At 34.4% G+C, this 19,813-nt stretch overlaps 1 protein-coding gene across 3 annotated transcripts; it reads left to right on the top strand.

Moving 5' to 3' along the window:
* Positions 1 to 5,633: 5,633 nt before the first annotated feature.
* Positions 5,634 to 18,490, top strand: LOC143182189 (uncharacterized). Of its 3 annotated transcripts, XM_076383037.1 has the most exons (16): positions 5,634 to 5,720; positions 7,159 to 7,434; positions 7,574 to 7,675; positions 9,040 to 9,990; positions 10,644 to 11,037; positions 11,472 to 11,830; positions 12,306 to 12,737; positions 12,803 to 12,976; positions 13,660 to 13,869; positions 13,984 to 14,235; positions 14,413 to 14,699; positions 14,801 to 14,903; positions 15,257 to 15,448; positions 15,520 to 15,862; positions 16,058 to 16,608; positions 17,574 to 18,490. In XM_076383037.1, exons 2-16 carry the CDS (start codon positions 7,255 to 7,257, stop codon positions 17,655 to 17,657), a joined length of 4,614 nt encoding a protein of 1,537 aa, XP_076239152.1. In that variant the 5' UTR covers positions 5,634 to 5,720; positions 7,159 to 7,254; the 3' UTR covers positions 17,658 to 18,490. The 3 variants fall into 3 exon arrangements, with proteins under 3 accessions (XP_076239152.1, XP_076239151.1, XP_076239153.1); XM_076383036.1 differs by having other exon boundaries at positions 15,520 to 16,608; XM_076383038.1 differs by lacking the exons at positions 5,634 to 5,720; positions 7,159 to 7,434; positions 7,574 to 7,675 and adding an exon at positions 8,453 to 8,565 and having other exon boundaries at positions 15,520 to 16,608.
* The last annotated feature ends 1,323 nt before the right edge of the window (positions 18,491 to 19,813 follow it).

Raw genomic sequence — 19,813 nt, 5'->3', positions numbered from 1 at the left:
GTTTCGTCGCATTCGTGCACGAACAGTAACTGGCGGCCTCGTCATCGAAGCGATCAGTACGGCACCTGAGCGCGCGTGCAATCCGAGGAACCAACTCCTGCGTCGACCAATGGGAGCTCGAGCTGGCAAGTCCTGCGCACGCGTAGAGGGCTGTTACGTGGCGGCAGTATTTGAATGTCTTATTGACGAAGTACTTGCATTTTGTACGTTTTAATAATAATCTTTTTGCTTACACATGGGAATAGAATATTGTGGCTTATATTAGAGGGAATGTATCCTTCTGGGGAGATATATAATGTTTATTTGGTAAATTAGAAATGGATGCTATGAGGAAGTTTTATTAGTGATTTTGTATATAGAAAAAGGTTTTTAAAATGTGTAAGTTGGTTTTTGTGTGTTTTGTATTTGCAAAAGACTGATTTGAGGGTGATGTATAATTTGTGTACATGATGGTAATGTAAAGTATCTATAAAGAATGTTGGATATTGAATATTTTATTCTCAAATTTGAAAAGCTGTACTGATTATTATTGTAGTTATAATATTATAAATGGAATCTATTAACTAATTTTTATACTATAGTATCATACGTGGTAAGTTGATGATTCTGTGGCATGCTTCGAGCTTCTAAAATTACCTACGTTTCGCTGCCAGATGGCAGCTGTAGCTTCGTTCTTTTTAACTGATAACAATATGTACGAGGTAAAAGTAATATTTTTCCATCAAACTTTTTATGTATGTTTCATATTTCAATTTCCTTTATTACGAATAAGACATTAACTTTATCTAAGTTATTCCATTAAATATAATTTGAACGATATTTAGCTAAGCACTATCTTAACTGAATTAGGAGACTGCGCCATTTGTGCTAACTTAGCTTTTTAGTATGAAAAATATCCAGAGATAACTTACCTTATTTACTTTACTTTAATAGGTGATTTTATATGTCAAAATAGGATGAAATGTAAGAATAACGAAACTGCATTTGGGACTTCGTTTCAGACTTATTAATTATTGTAAACGCATCTAAAATTTGGGTGAAAAGTGTCTGACTTAGGACTTATTCTACTGCCGCCGTGCATCAGACATGGTAAAATCAGTACGCTACGTCTGAAGTCGAACACATTTCGTGCGTATTTTTATTAACAATTATGTTATAAACCATAATCAAAATTACGTAATACTCATAATTGATATCATTATGTATTATGACAAATTTGCTAAAAATCAATATACCATTGTAATTAGATGAAAGTACGACACATGTGACACCTAAAATCATGTAACTAAAAAATTCTTTAGATATTTCAGTACTTTTTATTGCGCATTTAAAACCGATACAGGTGAATTGAAATGTCAATTACCAATTCTTCTAAGTCAGCAAAAAAATAGAAATTATAGGCGAAAACTCTTATTTCTGTTTCGTTATATCTTCGTACTCTCAGCTTCTCCATAAATCTGTCGATGTAAAAGAGATAAATCTCATTTTTGAAACAGTAAATGTAGAATATACAAAAAATCAATACTAAGTTGTTACAGCATACTTGTGTTTATTAGTGTATATAAGTATTGCAATAGGAGATTATTACTGATAACGATGGACTTTCAATTATCTTACCGATATCTTATGACCCAGGAAAATTTCTTATACCGAGAAATGTGTATAAAACGACCTACGATATCTCTGAAGCTGCATGTTTGTAGAAGAAAAACATTTGATGTCATCAAGCATATAATCTTGTTACTCGCAATATTTCAAAAAATAAATGTTAGCTTCACACGTTGGAGCATTTGAAGATTCTGAAATAAAACTGTTTAAACCTGAAGTTATTTCATGTTGAGAAACCTAACCAGATAGCACACGACGTCTTGAAAACGTCTATTTTATGTTCATTTTATGCCTGAAGGTCTTACGACATAATTTAGACGTCTTAAAAACATCCAAGAACGTACATCTTAAAGATTTGCAAAGTTTACGTCTGCAGTCCTAAAGACTTACGCTTTTGGACGTCTTAAAGACATCTATTTTTTGTCTGAATGTCTTATACACATAATTTGTACGTCTTTAAGACGTCTTATGAATGTCTTTTAAGACGTCCAAAAGACATACTGATTTGTAACTTCAGACGTTTCAAAGACGTCTTTTGGACATTTTTAGGATTTTACTGGCTATCTTTAAAACGTTTTTTAAGACGTATCTGTGCTGTATGGATAATAATAAAATGTTAGTAACCACAAACGTAAATTTTACATAAATTTAGCAATCTATATCAATTAAAGATTTTGTACTCTACTTAATCAGAAATATAATGCCTTAAAATCTTAACCCCTTTATTTAGTATTCTGTATGCATATTATCCATACAATAAGTTAATGCATAATGAAATGAGGGTTTCAAATCGTCATACTTAATTTTACATTTATAATTCTTATTGGCGAAATCAATAAAATTCTAATTTCTAATTTAGAAAAAAACAAACCACCAAGCTCGGTGCAAGTAACAAATTACAAGTATATAATGATAAATATTGTACACTGCATATAGAATACAGATTTTTGACATAATTGTGCAAACGTTAACGTAACTTCCTGTGCAGTGTACTTAAATCTTAATTTATAAGAAAACTGTAAAACTTCAGATTCAGTTTTTGCTATTACATAATGGTCAACTGTGTTACGTGTGAGACGACTTGCCCGTGATTTGGAGTTGGCAGAAATGACTATCACAAGTGAAAGACTAGCACAGGTGGATCTAATGAAGAAGCTTCAAGATTATGAAGCATTTATCACAAAAATGTTCCATCATTTGGTCGTAAGAGGGATTATTGGGATTAAGGATAAAACTGGGATAAAGGTTTGACTTGAGTCCTTATTCTGTTAATCTCAGAGTTGAACTGGAAGATTATTTTTGCAATAAATAATTGATTGAAATTACTAGATTGTAAGATTGGGACATCTAAAGATGCGAGAAAAAAGAAAATACACACAATATGCAAAGATATTCAAAGTAAAATATACTGGATATTAAAAAAAGGGTTTAAGACTTTAAAGGCTGATAGTACTCTTCGAGAGGAGTAAAAAATGTCTAATCAACATAGCTTTTAAAATCAATTCTTTCGATGAAAAATTGACTTTCATTTTGTACGAACATTCGATAAGTATATTCGATTCATAAAGTTGATTCTAGTAAATGTAATTCTTCTATACAATAAAAATACAATTTCTCATAAATCTATCGTAATGTTTATTGTATGTATGATATGTGTAAAATATATCGTAAATGTTTATATTCAACTCAGTGCACTTTAAGCAGTTCTTAGAGAATGTTGAATTTTCAGTAAATGTGTTCTAGTAAAATAATATTCATCATATGTGTAAATCTGCAGCCTTGCACTGCTGCCATGTTTCATGTAATAACAGACCATTTCAAGTACAGAAACAATTCATAATTTATAGTGTATTAACTATGCATTAATAATAACAATACTTGCAATTTTGTTGGGACATCCTATGTACATCCTCCAACTGAGTTATTACATTGTTCAAAAAAAAAGAATGAAGTTGTAATGACCAACTACAGGAAGTCGAAATCCTCCTGCTTGCTACTCGCGAGCACGTGTACAGCTTCCTCGAACATTTCGAAAAACCAACTAAATATAGAATACGAGTGGCGCTATTGTTAGTTTGCTTTCGTTTTCGTAGCTATGTACGTCTTTCGTTCTGCGTTTTCTTTATGATTGTCGCGGAGTTTGTGGAAAATATATGACATCGCGAAATTTACTAGTGAAATGGTTAGCCAAAATTTGCAAAATTTATTTCCGACGCCAAATGCATCGTATTATTACTTACCGCAAGTGGAACGACGTATAAGATTGTTTTATTCCGTTTAAAATTCTTAACAAAAATATACCTGCATGTATATACAAATAACGTAGCGTTAGTACTGTTTCGAAGTGATATACTGACGCTGATATTATTGTATTAGAGTTTCATAGTCCAAAATATGTTATTCATAAAAAAAATTCAGACTGATGCTTGTTAATAAAGAATTTTGTAAAAAATATTTCATGCAGTATAGGTAATAAAATATTTTTGGTGTATTTTATTTTATTTTTTCTTTTGGAACGTGTAAACTGAAAAAAATAATAACATGGTTTAGTATTATTTGTTAATTAATGTTTGAATAAAATTGTAATATTTTGTTTTTTTATTTATATTATAGTAGAAGATTTACTTCATCGATTTTTATTTTGTTAAAAATACTAGAAAATTGTTACACATTTGTATTGTCAAAAATGGAGGAATATTGATATACTAAGTGAATTTATTAAATTTCTCAAATTTACAGCAGGTGGTAGAGAAGATACTGTCCCAATTAATTATCCAAAATTTATTTATTATCTTACAATAGAATATACATAATGAATAGGTATAATTTCAAATAACATACCTAAATGTTACACAAAGTGTTAAGCTTGCAATACATGCTTAGTGTAACTGTTGACAAGTCGTTTCAAAGGCGATGACAGTCAAGTGACAGCTGCAGATCTGAGATGATATACAGTCATTCACAAAAGTTTACATACACCCCATAAACTTGTTAAATTTTACAAAATACAGAAATCTTTTACATTGTTTTAACAAAATATTATCTACATTATTGTATTTTTCCACATATTATAAATTTATAAAGTATATTCGGATTGATTATACATATAGGTAATATAAAAATTGACAGTAAGAAGCTTTTAAGTTTCAGTATTTCTGCAATATTTGTAATTTAGTAAAATTACATTTATACTGTTTAATTTATTTCTTCCTTATTTTTTCAAACATTGTAATTTACATAATGCCTACATGAAGGTTTTAACAGAAACCTTAATTTCTGTTAATGACTCTTCAGTTTATCACACTGAAAAGAGACACTAAATAACAACTGCTTAGTTGTCCAGTATAAAATACTTGTTACTAAAACAAACAGGTGATAGGTACCCGTAACAAAATGTAGAAAGTATGTTATACTTTCTCCATTCTGTCATTTACACTTTTCCTATTCTTCACATCTTATAAAATATAAGTCGTAAAAAGTGTTTCATATTATGCCTTTCAATGCAAATATAAATTATATTTAGGGTTTAAAAAATACTATAGCCATAAATAAAGGCAAATGTAGAACGAAAAAATAATTTTACCCTTATTTAGTATAGGTATACAATACAATATCTACAGATTATTTATAACAAAATAAAACAAACAGGAATGAAGTAGTATGCCCTGTACATGAATTTTTCAGTTGCTAATAAAAAGTTTTCATTATCAAATTAGAAAATTTGGGATTTGATTGAATCGGTGAGTTAAAGAACAGTATAAATCCTAAATTAACTATTTGAAAATAATTTCAGAGCTATGTATAAAATGCAATCAAAATATGGTTTTTGTACTCATGGTTCCTCAACTCACTAATTCAATTCTTCGACGCTGAAAAATATCTACAGAACAAATCGACTTCCTAGAATGTAGGAAGTCACGCGGAAATGTGAATCGCGCACGCGCGAGTTTTCCTTGGGACGAAAGCTTCGTCTTCTTCGCGCACGCGGTCTTTCGAAATGGTATTTTTAGAGAAGTGAGTCGCTAGCCGCAAGCAACGACGGTAGACAAGTGTCGCCATTGACCCCAGGGAAATCGAACTCCGCAAATTTTTGATGATTCGGACGACTATCGGTGAGTAAACGCAACAACAGATAACGAAACAAATCTATTCTTCGAAAACCTAATCAAAATCAATTTTATTCGCATCAATCATTCATTTCCTCCACGGTTCTTGCGCGTCGATTCTCCTCTCATCAAACTTTCTCTGACTTTCATCCAACTGTTCACGATCATTTACCACTATTCGATAATTTCACGACTTATAACGCGTAAAGTTATTCTATTCGTTTCAAGTGCACAGCCCATCTAACTTCTTGCGTGAATCTAAATTTGGATCACATGCTGAAGTACCTCGTGCATTTATTTATGATGTACTCGCGGCAGCAGAATAGAGTTTGTTTCAATTGAGATAGTTATGTGATATATTTTTACTGATTTCTTACTCTTCAGTTACCTTTATCACATTTTTGGTCCAATCTGTTCCTCTAAATTAATGGAAGATCGTACAGTTTTCGTTTCTGCAGACGAAGTTGTAAATTCAGTTTCGATGTTTAAAAAATGTTTAACACTCCAATTAGTTTAATCAATTTTGGAACTCAATTAGTTCTTTGTTGACATTCGTACAGGTCTCAAATACGTGGCCGTTTTCAATCATAGATCGAGTTATATTTAAATGTATTTACATCCCGGCTCGCGCCTAGCGAGAAGAGTCCCTGTGGCATGTGTGTCGTGAAGCATCTTCCAGAATTTCCTGCCGTGAAGAAGTACCCTTGACTCTTAATACAAGTGAGATAAGAGTTACCTTAGCCACGTGTAAAAAAATTCGTGTTTAAAATTCGTAGAATGAATTGAGACGGAATTTCTATTAAAAAAACGTGTGACCGTGTATTTTTCGGTATATACTTTGATATTTTTTATTCTGATTTTTTTCTTCCACGAAGAATGATCTAGACTTTAAAATAAAGGATCTAGAGGACAGATCTACCTTCTAAAAATACAAGCTGACCTGTCCAACTTTTTTCTTCTGTGCCAACTCGCTCTCTCTGCGAAGCTAATTGTAATTTGTTAGATCAGCGAGGTACGGTTAATGGTCTCGTTTATCTTAACATATTTTTTTTATGTGTTTTAGGAAGAAATGAAAATTTGGTCATCGAAGTACTTATTTCTATATTTTATATTTCTGTTTGTTATTCTCAATCTTCTTGAAAATTGAATCTACATAACTAATATAACTTCCTTCAAAATTAAATAATTAACCCTCAGCTAATGTAACAATTACCACTGTTATTACCAAAGCACTCTAGGGAGCTTCAGATTATTTAAAATTTGAAATTAGGTCTAGAATTAAATCTAAGGTCTAAAAAATAGAATTCTTGTTCTAACAAATGGAAACTAAATTAGAAGAACCTTTTAAATCCACCATAAATCCAAAGTCACACAATCCAACCTAACTCCAACATAAAAACAAGATAAATACTAAGATTGTAAACTATTCTTTCCAATGTTTCAGATAATTCACCTGTTTATTGGACAACGAGACTGTTGAACTAGTCAAAGAATCTAAATTTCACACGACAGCACTGCGATCAAGTAGAATAAGTACATTATGGGTGCGGCTAGTAGTAACAACAATGCTCCTCCGCCTTCGGCACCTTTGAGAGAACGAAGCGAAGAAACATTTACCTACGGGGCACAGGAATCTTGCTGTGCAGAACACACGAACGAAAATATACGACAAAGGACGAAGACCAGCACGTTCGACGTGGGTGAAGAACCTCAATCGCAGGTTAAATATAAAACGAACATTTATTGCTCTTGAAAGCAATTTAACCCCTCAGATAGTCACGGGCAAACGTACTACGCAGTGTGTATGGGGTTTTGGAGACTTCACTATAATGTTTTAATCGTTGTGACAAATGTTACAGGGTCCTAGTCCTTACACGACATTGAAGGGCGATGAATCATGGAATCAGAGACCATCAGCGCCAAATTTATCGAACTTGACATCTCCTCGACGAGAAACATTAGTGAGTTACATATTTATCAAATCCTTTTAAATTATAAGTTCACCTTTAGACCTTAAATACCTCCTTTAGCTCTTTCTATTTTTCAAATTTGATGCACGAGATTCAGTGTCAGAACTATGTAGCCTCTAGAAGAGGGATCTTTCCTAATTTGGGTTAATTAGGTACTTCAGTTATCTCTTTGGTATCTCTAGCAAAAAATTTCGTCCAAACACAAAGTTATTTAAAATTGCTGTAGTTTCTGAAAATATCCTACCAAACCCATTTCATTTTCCCATATATTTTATATTCATACGATAGCATTTTACATTTCAGAAACTACAATATTTATAATATAAATAACTTCATATTATTGCGTTTGGTTAAAAGCTTTTCGCTAGGTGCAGTGACTCTAAAGCAGTCAGCTTTGATTATTCACACATGATCGAAAAATTGAAAAAAATATTGTCTGCCTTTCTTGGACAATACTTCTGGTGCGCAGATGGCGATCAAAAATTTTCCAAGCAGAAGATGATCTTTTGTCTCGCGGAAAAACGACGCCAGTTGCTGGCTGTTTTCCAAAAGCTCTAGACCCTCCGTGATTTCGGGAAAACACGCTGAGTCACGGTCACGAAGAAGCAGGCATTGATCGTGATCACGTGTCTTCATGTCTCAAGTTCCTTCAGAGAACTCATTGCAGAACGTGCCAGTGCACTCCCGTGGATCATCGAGCGCGGATCGAGCTTCTACAAGCTTCGCGAGGACCTTTGTTTACCGCAGAGAGCGGGTCTCTTTGTGATCGCATGGATGGATACGCAAAGTGTAGCTCGCTTAAAGATCCCAGTTACTCGAAAAAAATTAGAAATACCAAAAATTTCGTGGGTATTTTGAAATACTATTAGTATTCCTCTAGCGTAAGTAACAGTGATAAAAAATTACTTCTTTTTTTCCTCCCTATGTACTGATATTTCGTAGCCAGGAACTGGATATTTGGAGACACCAAACTTACGTGTAGGAACCTTTAAAACATAGCATTATTGAAGTGCATTATGTGAAATTGAATTCTGAAATTTGAAATAGAGTTGACCACAAGTGCCTTAAAATTGTTGCTAAGAACTGATTCTATCAGTGGTGCAAAAATTTCTACAAATTTCGGTATTAAAAAAGAAAGAAATCACAGCAAGTTCATGAATCAAGTTGTTACACTGAATCCTGGTATTTTTAGTAACAAACCAATTCTACAGTTGCCTGCAACGTCGATTCTTTCCGTCGTAATGTAAAAAGAACAAGAGCTGACGTACCCATTCCTTGATCCAGAATTCCGATCGTTGATCCCCCGGTCAGGTCAATTAGCATCTCTGAAATTAGTCCATTTATTTATATTGCAGTTGACGTACGTCGCGCAGATGACAGGTTGGCAGGCAGCCGAGGAACATAGCCCTTCGCTTCCTCAGCAACACCAAGAAGCCATGGAGCTTTCAAGAGTAATCTCACAGCTAGCTGCGGCGAATCAACAGCTGGCGAACGCTTACACGACCACTTTAGGTCATCTGGAGGCGTTGTACGTGGAGCTGAAGAAGGAAAAAGAGTCGAAGAGGCAAGTAATTTCGTCGAATATGGAAGACGAGGCTGTCAAGAGGAGATTAACAGTTCAGACCGAAGGGGCAGACGAGGAGGAAGAAAAGAGGCGAAGCATAGAATTCAGGGTCACTAGACTGGAGAGTTTGTTGGCGAACAATTGGGACACGTGTCGCAGCAAACAGAAGAATCTACGCCAAGAGGAAGGAAGGAACCTACGATCCAGAATAGACAGATTGGAGCTATTGACCAAGATTCGACCTGAGAGAGAAGACGAACAGGAGTGCACGAACGTTTGTCTTTCAGCAGAGAGTCGGGACCTAATAGACTCCCATCAGACAGTCGATGTTGCTTGCGATTTTGTACGGAATAAGAGCCTACATAGCGCTGATACGTCTGAGCAAGAATTAAGGAGTCAACATTTAGTGAATCGAATAGGGATGAGTGGTGAAGATCGACCTAGGTCTATCCACAGTACACATAGCACAAATCTTATACAAGTGGACGACTCAAGGTTTACCGACGAAACGGATCGACCGATAATGAATTTGCATTTAGAGATGTCTAAGACGCTAGAATCTAGGGTGACAGATGAGGAGAATTTGGCAGATAGCACGGTTAAGATGGACGTGACGAGACTGTCGGAGGAAATCGAGAGATTAAAGTCTGAACGTTTAGAATACCAAAGTGTTAACCAAAGGCTAGCGAACGAGTTGGCTGAAGAAAAGGCGATGGTGGAGAAACTGACGAAAGAGTATGAGGTGCGTTTACGAATGTTTATTAACGTAAGAGGTTTCGAAAAGTGAGTTTCAGTAGCAACGTCAACAGGAAGATGACTCAGTGTACATTTTTAAAGAAGTTATATACTTCCTTTATATTAAATTTCCCCTTTGAATTTGTTGTCTTCAAAATATATTGCTAAAAGGTTTCACTGAAATTCGTGCAAGTAGTAGTGCTGTAAATATTTCACTGCGCTGCTTATTGTTTATTAGTGCAACTTGAAACTTCAAATATGTTTCTCGAAGTAATACTCTTGAAGATGTCTGACATGATTTTGCATAAACTTATAAACGAGTCAACTTAAAAAATATATACCTATGAAACAAGTACCTTTCTGTATCCTGAATTATAGAAAAATATTATGTTCTTATATCAAAATCTGACAGTAGAAAAACTCATACAGTCGGATAATTTTATTTTTGTATTTCTTGTCTTGTTATGTATGTCTAAAGTTCTTGTATTACTTGTCTGACAAAATGTATACAGTTAAATAGAATATGCATAAATGATATCCATCGAGCAACATTTTTATGTTACAAAATTGTTTATATTTCTTTTCTTGTTAGTTTCTTCTCATATCCACACTATATTAGTATTTTTTAGTAACGTTTATGTCTCATGAAACTGTTTTCAGGAATCAAAGACACGTCAGAAACAAGTAGAATCGACTTTGCAAGAACATAGAGAAGATTATGACAAACTCATGGCGAAGTTCGATTCAGCTACAAAGGAAACTGAAAGATTATTGCAAGAAATTGACTCGTTCAACACGCATAAAGACACTGCCGAGGCTAAAATCTCTAGTTTAGAGGAGGATCTACAGAAATTGCTGTTAGAGAAAGAACAAATTAAGAGCATAGAGAGCCAAAAGACTACGAAGTTGAAAGCGCAATTGTCTGAGGAGGTGTCGGATAAGAAGAAACAAATAAAAGCTCTCGAGGACGCTTTGGATGAAATTCAAAGACTGAAGGAAACTATCAAGACTGGAAGAAATTACGATGATAATGACACTTCCAGTGGTAATGTTGGTAAGTTTATTAGTTTGTTTATTTGAAAAGTTTAAACATTGTTCAAGAATTGTGTACCTTTAACATAAAGAATCCTAAACTCCAGCTTGAAAGAATCTTTTATACCAGAATTTTATTTTTTACACGTGTGTATCAGATATTAATGTCCAAATTATGAAATTAGTCTAATTTTAAGTAAAGTATTTGAAAAAGTTTAATTTATCACTTATTTGGAATTGCATCAATTTACATTACAAAGTAAGAGATTAATTCAACTTCTTTAAAATTTTTACTTATTGTTAGACCATTTCATAATTAAATATTTTATTATAGAAAATGTTGTATTCTCTATTTGAGGCTTTTTATTATATACTTCTTAAAATATTTCAACGTGAATATGTTTACACCTTGTATAAAAATATACCTGCACATCAAATTCTTTCGATTTTTCACAGATCCAAGTGAGTCGATAGACGATCCTCAAGAAAGTCCACCAGCCGGTCATGCAACCAATATAGAAGAATTTAAGAAAGAATTAACTTTGAAGAGAGAGGCTAGACAAAGAGCAATTGCTGCGGTTTCGTCGGAAATGGAACGACTGAGGCGAGAATTAGACGCAGAGAAGGAGGCTCATTCCGAGACATCGAGAGTACTGGAGCTTTTAAGATCCGCTCAGAACGATTCTCAAAGCCAAGCACAGACAAATGCAGTGGATACTAGTGGTAGAAAGTCTAGGGTAACAGACCAGCAACCAGATGAGCAAGAACTGGCAGCAAAACGCTTGGAAGCTCAACGACTGTCAAGCATTTTGAAGGTACGCGATACAAAATTGAGAGAAGTGTAGCAGGAGTTCGATAACAGAGATCAGAAATTTTAAAGAGTGATTCTACATTCCAAAATAAGACAAAATAAACAACGATAAAGCTTCGAGGCTTCTTTTTGTAAGACTTTAATTGTCGAATGGATGCCTAAAACGTGTCTGATTATGAACAGATGTATTCTACTGTCTTATTCTACTGGCATCGCTGCGTCTGACATGGCTGATATCGAAAATGGAATGAATCTCAAAATCAGACACATTTCAGGCGCACTTTAGGTGTATCCTCAACAATTAATAACTGGAGAATGAAACCTCTTTAATTTTGCTATGTCGTGACTAACACAAAAGTATACGATCTTATTTGAATGCCTAATGAAAATACTATCTTAAAGCTTACATTAATACTTTCATTATTCCTGCTGTGAACTTATGTTAAGTTAATAACTACAATTGGGTACTTCGCCATTAGGTCTCTGACGAACTTCGAAACGATATTCGTTACCAAATCGAGAAAGTAGACGATCTGCGATATCATCTGGAAATCGAGCCCGATCAGCATCGCTACCGCATTCGATGCTTGTCTAATATTACCAACAAGACACGGGAAGCTCTTTATGCCAGGGAACGTCGTGCCAACGAGTTGAAGGATCATCTGGCGCAGATGCTGGTCAGATTAGGCGACAGAAGTTTCTTGGATGTAAAGGACGGCGTTGGTTTAGAATGCGAACGTCAGCTAGAGAATATCAATAGTTTGAAGAGCCTTTACAACGAGAGACTGAAAATAGTCACCGAATTGAAGGATACGGCTGTCAAAGAGCTTGCAGATATAAAAGAGAGATTGGATTATACTCTGAAAAAGTCTGAGTGTCTGGAAGAGGACCTCAAAAAAGCTGACGAAAAGGTATGAATACGCAATCTCTTCTGAAAGATTCTATGTTTGAGATATCTCTTTTTGTGTCGCGTTAGATTGATGTTCAAGACTCTGAAATATCAAACCTGGAGTCTCAGTTGGGGCTTACCAAGGCAGACTGCAGGGATCTCCAGAACCAGATGTCCCTTATTAATGGATTGTTTACTCAAATGCTTATTGGAGCTTCTTCTGCCGACATGGATCTCGATCGACTGACTCAATTACTTCAGGTATGAATCAACCTTCTTTACATAGGAAGTGTTTTTTATATTCTTATTATGACAAAAAATTGTAATATTTTAAGTAATTTTCTGAGATCATGTAGAGGATTTCCAAAAAGTTCACCATCACTGGTTTATCACAATCTTGATTCAATAATTGTTATATTAATTAGCAATTTTATAAAACCATCAAATATTGTAATATAAAGTAGTAGATAAATGGTTCGAGCTCGAACAATGTGACAGTCCAATCTCAGACTTATACAACTCAATTAATTTTCGAATGATATTTGAAGTTTACAAACACATAGAATCCTTTTCTATAAAAATACTAACTAACCATTTCATATACAAGTCCATTACTTATTATTTCATCAAAACTTGTAAACTCCAATATAGCAGAAATTCTTAAAGTAGTCTATCTTATTTTCGAAATTTATTTTCATTAAAAATATCTCATCTGTTAATTAATATTACTTCCATTCGGTTCATCAATTATTCCATTCGATTAAATAAGTAATCATTAAAATGAATTTTTCATAAATTATAATATTTAATCACTTAGCACTCCTTGCAAAAGATCGACGAACCTGCTTTTTCAAATCAATTTAAGAAAGGAGTAGAAATATTCTTATCTCTTATCATCACTATATCATCTCTACTTTGAAATCAAATTTATCACTGTTCATTAGGAGAATCACGATCTAATTTGCGACATGGCGAGAGAAGAAAGCACCGAAGCTGCAGCACTACCGAAGCTTTTACTTGATTTAGTAGAACAAGTCGAGGGCAACAAAGGAAATCAAAAACGAGCGGATGGAGAAAGCAATACAGCTGAAAGTGATGCAGAAAAGAAAGAAGAGGATTTACAACAGGAAGAAATAGCTCATAAGCTGCCTAAGGTACTAATATCTTTAGACATACATAATTATAATTTCTATATTATTAAAAATAAAAAGTTTAAGATTAAGAATTTATACAAAATTTGTTGAATATCATGGTGTATTTTCTTTCAGGTGTGGCGAGTTTTGCTAGAATTATTGAGCTGTCACGCAGAAGCTGATTCATCTACTTCTGCAGCATCCTCCTCAGACACTAACAGTTGTTACAAGTCTGTCGACACTCCTGCTGGTCCCAGGCTAGTAATATCAGTCAGCAAAACGTATATTCGTTTGAAGGAATTAATTCTGGAGAAGAAACACTTGGAGAAAGAAATGAATCGGATGAAGCAGTTGAATACTCATTTGGAAAGCAAGCTTAGTGAGCAGGTAGGATATTTGGATTAGTAATGTTACAACAAAGGAAGCTTTAATTATGTCATGTTCGAAGCCATTTTAACTTTCTAAATGTTGGCATTATTAGTGAATTCTAATTCATATAAAAATATAATTAAAATTTGAAGTGTTTGACTTTTTTGAGAAAAAAGTTGTTAAATGTCCCACCAGGAAAAAAGATTGTCAGCTGTATCAGCAGAACTGAGCAAAACGTGGACTATCGTCGATCGTATGCAAGCTCAGCATCAGCAACTACATACGCATGAAAAAATTTTACGGTACGAATTGCAACAAAAACGGAAAATGTTGCAAGAATTGAAGCAAGAGTTAGAGTACTGTCGTGAGAAATGGGAGTCAGCTAGACAGAAAAATACCAACACCGAGTTGGAATGGAGAAGCTTGCGACGGGAATTCGCTGCGAGGAAAGCTCTGGTTGTTCAAGATTCCTTTAGCAATAGGTAAGCTCAAAGATTTAATTTCATTTAAGCATACTCTGAAAAGTCTTTCCAGTTTAAGGGTCCACTTTACTTTAACGACTCCATTTGCTTTTATGATACAGTGCTGAAAGTGGATTCAGCGACGAACGAGGAGATGACACAGATGAAGAAGATAACGCTGTTGAGGAAAGAATCAGACTGGGTCCGCGGCGCAAACCAAGAAAGGTATACTATTTTTATTTTTTCTACTGAATAGATGAAAATTGCATTCTTTCTATTCTTTTCGTTGGGTGACTACTTAATGAGAGTATTTTGATAATTGTGAAAGTTTATATTGTTAGATACTTTTAAACACTTGTTGTGCAATACTCATCTTCATTGGGTGACGATTCATCATTTGCTTTATTTTTATACCCAAAAGAAAATTCTTGATCTCTGGGGACAAAATTGTTACAATACGATGATCTCAACTATATTAATTAGAAATTGTATTGAGTCAGACTATTTGAAGTATAGCATAGTCTGTGTTTTCATCAAAATATCATTCATAATATTATTCGAACAAAAAATACTTTTAGGAGAGTCCTCGAGCACCAACACCAGATACAGAATCAGAGCAACCAACCGATACTGAATTGTCAGAGCCAAAAACAAGTTCTTCGACTACGCTGGAGCAACGAACACCTACTCCAGAGACAGAAACTGAACTAGATGAGACGGAACAAGATACAACTCTAAACATTCAAGCTGCAAACATAACTGAAAGAACAGTAAGTAGATAATTCAATAATTCTTAAAGATGGAATAAATAACAATTCTGATTCACATGTTTCTTTCACAGCAATTATTATCAGAAAATTCGCAGGAATCATTGGATCCACTAGACCAAGCTCTAACAAATGTCATTCAGAACCTCATAGGACTCAGTGAATCAAATACAATTTCAATACCACTTACAAGTTCTACAATGGAAGCAAACAATGCAGAGAATCTTGAAGAGGACGATTTAACCTTTCTAGAAAATTCTGCTGCAAGAAGTTTGGATCTCGAATCGCAAACCTTGATACACACACAGGATCCAGATACAAATAACGATACTTCTGAACCACCTATTGTGTCCGACGTCTCCATCGATTTGTCATCGAACGTAACAGAAGATAGTCCAAAAACAATGGACACGGATGGTGAGAAAGCAAAAAGTGAAGGACCTTCGTTATCGTCTATCTCACATGTACCCACTGTGACTAGCCCATCCAGCACGCAGTCTGTTTTCTCTATCGGCCCCCTCCCTCTGTCCATTGTGACACCCTTGTCCGTGAAAAACGTTCAGTTCAAAGATCCTCTCGTCGTTGGCTCATCTAATCGAATTTTTGCTCCAGTTTTCGGTCCACCGTTATCGGACTCTGAGGACCCCTTCGATAGCGTTTCGTTTTCTTCCTCGTTCGACTCGTCCTCGTCGGTTGCAACGGTGGTCCAAGAAAGAGAATCGAAAAGTCCCGAGAAATGCAGAGTCAAATCGGTAGAGAGTGTTATAGACTCTGACAGCGCCCCCATAGACTCATCCTCGAGTATGGAAACAGCCAAAGAGGTTTCCTCTGCGGACTCTGTTCCCTCGTGTTCCCTTAAAGAGACTGATACAAAGGAAACTACGGAAGCAAGTGTTTCTAAGCAAGAAGAAAGTGTTGCGAAGCCGAAAATTCGAACACCAGAAGAAGCTCTAGCAGCACGGGAAGATAGGTTGAAACGGTTGGAGGAACAAGCTAAATGGCTGGTGAATAAAATGAACGCTACTAGTAAGAGAAGCTCTGCATTGAACACTAGACTTGAAGAACTTCATGAGGTGTATGGTGAACCACCTGTTCCGCCTCCTATGCCTGATGTGCTTCCTACTCGAAGACTACGGACAACTTTGACTGATCTACCTCAACAGGTAAAATGTTATCATTTTTTAAATTTTTGATAATGCTGTAGGAATAATTATATACGTATAAGACTATATGAGGTATTGAAACTGCATGCTGATGTCAAGATGGGAGGATGGAAATATAGGGGGAGTACATAGCTCCATCTTTGTTATGTTCTCTTAAGAGTGTAATTCGCATGCATCAAATAGGTGACAAAAAGAAGCAGAGAGATTTATATCTGCACTCTGATGTTGCATTCATTGGCTTCTTATTAAAAGTATATCTAATGCGTCATATAGTCTTACACATGTGTATAGGAATAATATAGGGTATTCAGTGGCAGATTTAGGATTTAAAATTTAGATAAACCATAAATATCAATTATGTAATTTTATTAACACTATCAAAATGCAGCGCAAGGATGCAGATTTTATGTTTTAAAAATGATTCCGCCTAAATGTCTTCCTTTTTGTTAGATTCATTATCAAAAGTAGACGACGCGATGGTATTTAGCAATATTTCCTTTCAAGATGTCGTATTCATCGGGTTAATGACATTTGGTTTATTTAAAATGTACTTTTGAGATACTCCCATAAAAACAAGTCCATAAGGGTCAAATATAGCCACCTTGGTAGCCATGGGATATCACCATCAGATCGGTTTATGAATTTTATCGGAAGAAGATCTTAAAGCAAATACATGATAGTCTGCGCTGTGTATGATGTTGCACTATTTTGTTGAACACATTTAGAGGGAATCATTTTGTAAAACTAAGTAAATAAAGTAAATAGATAGTATTAAATTATACGTATAATTACTATTTTTTGTTTTATGGTTTGTTTTTGTTTTACGTTGTTTTATGTTTTAAAATCTAAATCTGTCAGCGGACACCCTATATTATACAATATAAAAAATTATTCGTTCCAACATAAATCTTATTTTTTCATTTGTATTTAAAATCAAATGTTTGATGATGGTGTTTATTATTTAGGTACCTGAATCATCGTCCACTGAGGGTACTGAAAATATCGAGAAACCTGTCTCGAGCAGTGGCTCCGACGAATCACAGCCTTGAGACGCCCACATTTTTTATTCTTACGAGAGAATATTATTCGACGTTTATTTCTGTCACAGACAGACACGTGTACATTGTCGGCTAACAATATCTAGACACTTGCTTACTTTTGACAAGAGTGTAATTGGAATTTCGGATAGCAAGACTTAGAATGATTTCATTAGGCATTATTGTTATTTATTTTATGATTTTCATATAATTTTCGTGTAAATTAATAAATTAACCTACTGTCAGTAAGATATAAAATGAATATCTTTTAATTTTGTAACTTGTTTATTCTCAAGAAAGTGATGACAATTGTTTTCCATGTGTATTTTACAGATTTAAATACCTAATATTTAAATATTGCCACGCCACATTTATCGAGTGTTCGGATATGTTTGGCCGATAGTGTACATTAAGGGTACTAGTACACGTATTTACATATATGAAAGTAAGAAATATTTGGTTCTCATTATAAAGACTTATCACTCAATTAAAATAAGTCAATAGTGACTTGTCTCAGAATTTATCAAAAATAATTTTGAATGTTATGTTATATATTGTACGTGTTCTTTTTTATGCACAGATTGATTCTACTTCACTTTCACATAACATAGAAAACACTTTGAAACATATCACTGATTTAAAGCTGCTGAAATTTTTATTTTTAATACTTTTCAATGTAAAATATTTTTATTATTAATGTATCTTCGTTTTGTCGATGTAAGTCATTTCGTGTCGTTCCTACTTACAAAAGTGAATGTGATCAGTTACGAATCCGTTCCTGTTTTGTACCTTCTACAATTGTACCTACGAATTTCAGTGTATAAATAAAGAAATAGCAAAAGCTATTTTGTCTGCATTTGGTTTAGGCACGTGGGAAATAGAATTCGAATAAATTATTTGTAGTGCACACAGATTATGAAAAGAATCATGAAAAATGGAACTTGGAGCAGATAGTAGGAGAGGCATTCACGGTTTGATTTCTGACTCATTATTTCTGGCTCACTCAAACCCAGCAGCCTTTGGTATGTCAGTGTATCGTCAACTATACATTATAAAATATATAAAAAAGAAGGATGACACCACACGACATGAAGAGGAGGCAAGAGGTTTCGAGACAATCATCTGCATATCTATTACAGCTATATCTTACAGCTACAACTGTTACAGAACAACAATATTCAGATCAACTCAATCTTCCAGTATTCCTAAAAGTATATAAATTCTTACCACTCGTAGTACTAGGAATATTAAAATGAAAAATAACAATAGATGCCAGGAACGAAAAACTAAGAGGTTATAGTCTTAAAGTGTTTAAATGGGCCTTGAATCGTGGCCAGGGATTAAAGAAGAACAATAAAGGATATTTTAATTTGCTGCACACCTAAACGCTAATAAAGAATGTGTTGATATTAAATTAGACAGTAAAGTAGAATACATACAAATTAAAGGAAATAGAAGGATTAAATTTGAAATGTGAGCAAACCTTACTGGTGGTCAAGGATGGCCAATCGTTAAGCTTGATTAAGCTTGGTCAAACTGTCCACTGGCCAGTCCAAGGAGTAGCGACTGCCCAGCAGTTATAGTAGGCCAGGGTACTTCAGAGTCCACGAAGTCTCTTCAGAGGATCGCCAAGACGATCCTACCTTTGGGCCAGCAATGCCAGAATCGTGGGACGTGGAACATGGGACTAACGTTTTACCCCCACTACGACCTATCATCTTCCCCTACTCTACTTCCGACTTTAATATCACATTTAACATGATTCTATAATTCTACAAAATTGCTAATATTTTCTTAAATATTAACTATTTTTGTGTCAAAAAATCTAAAAAATTATAAAAGTACCTAACAATTTCCTGTGCTGCGACGATTCTTCAACATTATCCACAATTATGTTATACATATATTATATTATATGTCAATAATTTACACGTTACCACTGAAGGGACAATTAAGGAAAGAAGAATCAGAATAACCATGACTGATATACATTGTTGATGGGACTGATACGATTTATTTTAAAATAATTAACAACTTTCAGGATGTAAAACTGTTTTGTCATGCACCTCCCGTTCGCACACTTAAAACGCGCAATGAATTACTATCCTATATGTATACGACAATAGATATATATAATATTCACAAGACTCCTTGCACTTCGCAATCGT

The sequence above is a fragment of the Calliopsis andreniformis genome, chromosome 8 (assembly GCF_051401765.1).
Source record: "Calliopsis andreniformis isolate RMS-2024a chromosome 8, iyCalAndr_principal, whole genome shotgun sequence".
Taxonomy (NCBI): domain Eukaryota; kingdom Metazoa; phylum Arthropoda; class Insecta; order Hymenoptera; family Andrenidae; genus Calliopsis; species Calliopsis andreniformis.
The sequence above is the reverse complement of the archived record's forward strand: the minus strand, read 5'-3'. Positions and strand labels throughout refer to the sequence as shown.

What these genes read in the sequence shown, in the direction of transcription:
- LOC143182189 (XM_076383036.1), top strand. Translation starts at nt 7,255, where the DNA reads ATGGGTGCGGCTAGTAGTAACAACAATGCTCCTCCGCCTTCGGCACCT. An exon ending in CACTTCCAGTGGTAATGTTG is followed by an intron (nt 11,038 to 11,471) that starts GTAAGTTTATTA and finishes GATTTTTCACAG; the next exon opens with ATCCAAGTGAGTCGATAGAC. An exon ending in TAGCTCATAAGCTGCCTAAG is followed by an intron (nt 13,870 to 13,983) that starts GTACTAATATCT and finishes ATTTTCTTTCAG; the next exon opens with GTGTGGCGAGTTTTGCTAGA.